Below are 5,687 nucleotides of genomic sequence, written 5' to 3'. Positions count from 1 at the left end.
TAATTAGAAATAATGAGAGCAATTTCTTGACTTACTCTACCTTTAAATTATGTGAGGCTTATTCTTTGAAACTACTAATGATTATCCTATCCAAGTGAGAACTTGAGAAACCTATCCCATAAGTGACATCTTTACACATGAAAAAAATTTGTGTAGATACAAGTTCCTATAGACATCACTTTATAATCACTTTAGCCAAAAAGACATTGTAAAAGTAAAATTATGCATTTTATTCACTCATTCCATCAGCTGAGAATCGCTCTATTGTACAAATACAGTATTGTACAAAAAAATCACAAAATGTTACAAAATAAAAAAGTACAAACTGCATTACTTAATAAATATGACTAAAAGTAGTTAAAGTGGAAATGAGAGATTTTAGGTTGGGAACACTGTTTGACCCAGCAAACCATACAAGCTCTGTTTACAAACATTTTTATTTGTACATAATACAGGGCGATCCTATTTCATCTTTTGAATTTAAAAGGAATAGAATATTGACAGTATTCTCCCGCTATAAAATAACTGCCAAGGTTGGTCTGAGGCATCAATCCTATTAGTTTTCAAATCTTAGTTGAATCCAAGAAATTATTATATAAAGCAGGAGGCTTATCACAAAGCTTGATACCATGTTAAAATCCTTTTATAACAAAATGACAAATATAAATAAAAACAACTGAGAGCACCAAACTACTCTTAACATCAACCAGAGTATAGAATAATCACTCTGCCATCAGCAAATATCAGGCTTTCATTCAAGTAAGAGCTGGTACTACCCCTTAAAAAAAAAACAAAACAAAACTCTTCCCACAATCTTCTCTTAAGAATTTCTCTTTAAAAGGTTGACCATTTCTAAAAAAAAAATAATGATTTCCAAAACAACAAATCTGTTTCATCAAAATGGAATGGGCCAATCATCTGGTAACATGAATGCATCAATGTTCATTTGAAATAATTATCTAACTGTAAAATTCAACAACATAAAATAACTTCTAAATCACAAACTCTGTTCAAAATAATAAACTTCATATATAAAGCACTTCTCTGGGTTTATGCCGGAAAGCTGTTTGTCAAAATGGAACACGTCATACATGAAGTTACACCAATTTTTTAAATGTTGTGCAAAAATACATTTTTATAGAAAATAGATTACCAGGAATGAACAAATTTTCACTGTGAGAAATCAGCTTGCAAATTAAGTAGTGCTAATTTTATACAGCAAATTATAAATAGCAGTAGGATCACCCAAAGCTATCATGAAACATCATTTAGGTGCCCAGCAACCTTCAGCTCTGAGAAAACATTCGGGGGGGAAAAAAAAAAAGATTAAGGCAATACACCTACAGTAAATCTACCAGGAAGTTTAAAAGTGCTATTACCCTGATTAGAGTTCATATAATTCTCCAAACACAAATTACGTATGCACTTTTCCCAGGGTGTAGGTTTTCAGACACTTCAGGAGCATGCATTTTGTTCAATATACATTTTGGAGAGGGATATGGCCATGGATTTGGCAAGTTCTTCATCGCGTTTTCTTTGCACTTGAGTCTGTTTGCACCAATTGTCATACTCTGGATTAGGATAGCAGTGATCAAACACCGCATCATAATGTCCATTACTGAGCCAACTGAGCCAAATACTAGGCCTTAAGGAATCCTCAGGGCCCAAGTAGTGAATCATGGTAGACACCGTGGGGCTCTCCAACCTCCCTCCAGTAGTTAAGTGTATATTCACATTCAGCATCTGCCCCATGGCCAGCAATTCCGGGTACCCGGCCCATGCCCCGTCCTGAGCAGCAGCGATGATAAACTCCCCCACGTCGCCCTCTATCAGGGGGCTGAAGTGGTCGAGATGATCAGCGATGTAGTGCACCGTCTGTTCCCGCAGCTCCCGGTGCAGGCTCTGGTCCCCGTACACCGTCTTGCTCACCGCTCGGTAGAGGCAGTTGCCGTCGGGAATGATGTGAAACCGGTACTTATTTCTCTGTCGCAGGTACTTGTCCTGCCGCTCCACCTCGGCCAGATACAGGGCTAGTTTCTCGTCTCTGGTGTCCGACCTGGAGACGACTGCAGCCTCGGCAGCGCCGCTCTGCGGGACCTCACCGCTCCGGGCCGCGAGTGTCTCGGCCTCCGGGCCAGGCCGCCGCGCCTCGTCCGCGCCCGGAGGGTCGCTGCGGTCGCCGGCCCTCTCCCAGCCCCGGAAGCTCCTCTCCGCCGGGTGCTCCTCGCCCCAGGGGCCGGGGCTGGGCTCCGGGCTCCCCGGGGGCGGCGCGGGACCCCGGTGCTTGGCGGCAGCCAGGGCCTGGCGGTGCTCGCTCAGTCGGAAGCTTCGCTCAGGCCCCTCCCGGGCCGCGTCCAGGCCCGCAGGCTCGGGGCAGTCGGGCCTCAGCAGCTCCTCCAGGAGCCAGGCCGAGGAGCCCCGTCGCGGCGGGACCGGGGCGCCGGGCGCGGGGGCCAGCAGGAGGCAGCGGCTGCGCTGGGCGGCGGGCGCCGTGGCGCCGGGCTCGGGCCCGTGCAGCAGGAGCCGGTCGGCGCCCAGGGCCCGCACGGTGATCTGCGCCGTGGACTTGTAGTGCTGCGGCAGCGGTGGCTTGCAGGACGCCCCGGGAGGGCCGGCGGCGGCAGCCGAGGCGGGCGCGGCGGCCCCGGACACCATCTCGAAGCAGGAGGAGAAGGCGGGCATCTTGGCGGCGGGGGCGTTGGCGGCTTCCCGGGCTTCGGCGGCCGCGGCGGGCTGGCACTCACCGGTCTCGGGCTCCGGCGCGCCGCTGGCGGGTCCCGGGGGCTGCAGAGAGACCTTGAAAGGGGCGGCGGCGGCGGCGGCGGCTGCGGCAGAAGGCGGAGCGGGGGCTGCGGCCGTGGGACCCGGTCCCCCGGCTGGGTAGTGGGTGCAGACGCTGCTGTAGAGCTGCATGTCCCTACCCGCCGCTCGGCCCCTTATAGGCGCGGCGAGCCCCGGTGAGGGGGGACACACCCTCCGGGCCCGGGAGCAAGGGCTGGCCGAGCGCGATGACCCAGTGCCCCCAGAATAGAAATGACCCAAGGGCTGCCGGTCGCCCGCGCGTCAAGAGCCGCAAATAGCGCCCGGATCCCCGCCAAATTCCTGCTGCGCCACAGCGCGTGGTGGGGGCGGGGAGGGGAGGCGCGCTCGACCCCTGCCGGTGCGCTCGGCCTGCAGACCCAAGGCGCCGCGCCCGCTGCCGCTGCTCCGGCCCGCGGCGGCCGCTGGGGATTCTCGGAGGAAGCCGCCCGCCCCTCTGGAGCGCGTCCCGCCGGCAAGGAGCAGTGCAGGGCGCGCGGAGGGGCCGGGAGGCGGGGCCGCGGTTGTTTACCTCAGGCCGCGCGGCCGCATCACGTGGGCCCGCTGGAATGTGCGGCTCGTCCGGGCGCCCATTCAACTGCGCGGGCTCGCCCCGCCCCCGGCCCCAGCCCCGCCCCGCCTCGTTCAGCGAACGTCTCGGGCGTGGCCCGCGGCGCTGGCGGCGGCGCGCGGGCGGGACCCGGGCGGGAGAGCGCCTGGGCTCGCGCGCCTGCGCAATCAAAGGATTCCCGACTTCGGCCCGCGTAGGTCTCGCGGCCGCTTAGCTCTTCCTAAGACAGGTGTTGGTGCTGCACCGCTGTGCGTTGCTGCAGAAGACTGTGGCGGATGGGCGCTGCTTGCTTGGGGCAAGCTAGAATGCTTGGAAAGCTTGCGTTTCGAAAGAAACCTCCGGACTCCGCATGGAGGAGGGAGCGCTACATTAAAACCTGCATGACCCACCATTCCTACTTCATTCTCTTCTGCCTGCTATTTTTTTGATTCAGTTCCTTGGATCAAAATGTTAAGGTCGCGTGATGCCTTCATTCATCCCCAGCACTTTGCTCCCCTGCTAAACCGAAACCAACTTTTCTGCACCCTTAACCCTTGTCGATAGCAAATGCACAACTTGGTTGAAAGGAAGCCTTTCAAACAGCCTTCTGAAATACCAAATGCCTAACGAACTCAGGCCTTTTGAAAATAGGTGCGGCTGTAACCATGTCAAGCGAAATAGGGTCGTGCTGCATTCCCGATGGAATATTGAAAACACTTCTACCCAACTGGGTTAGTTGTACCTTACTCGTAAAGGAAAGGCAGAGAGTAATATGATCAATGATGCACTGACAATATAGGAGCGGTCAGCTTTTGCTATACTATGAACTTTGATCAAATGCTAAATTAACAGGCCCTAAAATTCAAAATCAACCTAAAAGCTATCCTCCGTTTTAGAGACGGGAAAATAGCTGTAGGTTATAGTATATGCCTTTCTCCACCCTTCTGCTGGAATGTAAATTCTATGAATGAAAAGCCCTTGCCTTGTTCACTACTCTGTTTACACCCCCTAACATGGGTGTCTGGTACATAGTTGGAGCTAATTTATATTTACTGAATGAACGAATGAATGAATGAGAAACGAGTTCTCAAGGTTTCTCAGAAAGTTCGTGGAGAAGCCAGAATTAGGGTCCAGGTCTCCTGACCTTACTTACCCAGGGCTTTGAATTTGCCATGGGAGGTGTGGCTGGCAGGATCCCAGCAGCAGCCCTTTGCTCAGGCCACTCCAACCTGTTAGGTAAATCAACACAAGAGAAGCTAAAACCACTGTCGATCCACCTTTTCAACTTCTGGAACTATCCTATTGGGAGCTTGTTGCCGTGAAGGCTAACTAGATGTGGGATTCACTTGGATTTCATCGCTCCTTTTCTGGGTATCTGTTATTTTATGTATTAAGCACTTACAGGAACTTGACTCTTAGCCTTGCCATACATGATGTTCTGAAATAGAAGACAACAATTAAACGATCTTTACTGAGTTCCTATTGCGTGCCTAACAGAGCTAGCATAACAGGAGCCTAGAGGGAGAGAAGGAAGCTGTTAAAATTTAAATCCTAAAGCAAGAATGTGTTTTAACAGGTTGAGGTCCACACAGAAAAAAAAAAAAAAAAAAATTAGGTACACAAAGGATAGGCTGACAGAGCAAATTAGAAACACGGATATAAACAAAAATGTGAAGATTCAAAACTTTAACATATATAAATGTGCCTTTTTTTTCTACCTTTCACTTTGTGTGAAAGTGTGGACTATGCAAGACTGTATTTTCGCTATGAGAATCAGTGTCCACTCTATATCTCAATCTGGGAAGTCTTCCTGGAGGAAATGATAATTCAGGAAACTCAAAGCAGGATGTCACCAACCTAGGATATGGGCATTGTGCTTTGCCCTTGGGATCCAAGAGAAAGCAAGGCTTTTCGAGCGATAGCAAAGAGATTAGGGTGGGAAAGGGAAAGAGGCAAATCCGATTCCTTGATACTCGATCTGAAAAGAATTACTAATTATATTCTAGAAAAATCATCTTTTCAGTATATTTTGGTGGTGTGCAGAAAATTGGCAGAGGTTTAGGCAAATAAGATGCTAAACTAAAGTTGCAGAATTTGTATCGAATGGGCTAAAAAAAAATAGGAAATTCAGCAACTATCGACCAAAAAGTAACAACAGGACAACCGATAGGTTAAAACAAAACAAAAAGGACAAAGCATTTAATCAATGGATATTTATTTAGCACCTGCTATGGTCCCAGCATGGTGCCAGTTACAGAGGATTCAGAAACAGATTCAGCCCAGGCAGCAGAAACCTAGCCACCCAGGATATCTATAAAATAGGACCAATCCTGGCATG

The 5,687-nt window shown here is 49.9% G+C and overlaps 1 protein-coding gene across 1 annotated transcript; it reads right to left on the bottom strand.

The window, feature by feature from the left end:
* Window positions 1–209: 209 nt before the first annotated feature.
* Window positions 210–3,317, bottom strand: OTUD1 (OTU deubiquitinase 1). Its single transcript, XM_039877567.1, has one exon. The coding sequence runs from the start codon at window positions 2,911–2,913 to the stop codon at window positions 1,456–1,458; it is 1,458 nt and encodes a 485-aa protein (XP_039733501.1). The 5' UTR covers window positions 2,914–3,317; the 3' UTR covers window positions 210–1,455.
* Between the last annotated feature and the right edge of the window lie 2,370 nt (window positions 3,318–5,687).

The sequence above is a fragment of the Pteropus medius genome, unplaced genomic scaffold (assembly GCF_902729225.1).
Source record: "Pteropus medius unplaced genomic scaffold, Ma_sr-lr_union100, whole genome shotgun sequence".
NCBI lineage: Eukaryota > Metazoa > Chordata > Mammalia > Chiroptera > Pteropodidae > Pteropus > Pteropus medius.
Note: the sequence above shows the minus strand (reverse complement) of the source record. Positions and strands in the feature narration are given on the sequence as shown.

Bases quoted from the DNA above. Each gene is read 5' to 3' on its own strand.
- OTUD1 (XM_039877567.1), bottom strand. From the start codon at position 2,913: ATGCAGCTCTACAGCAGCGTCTGCACCCACTACCCAGCCGGGGGACCG.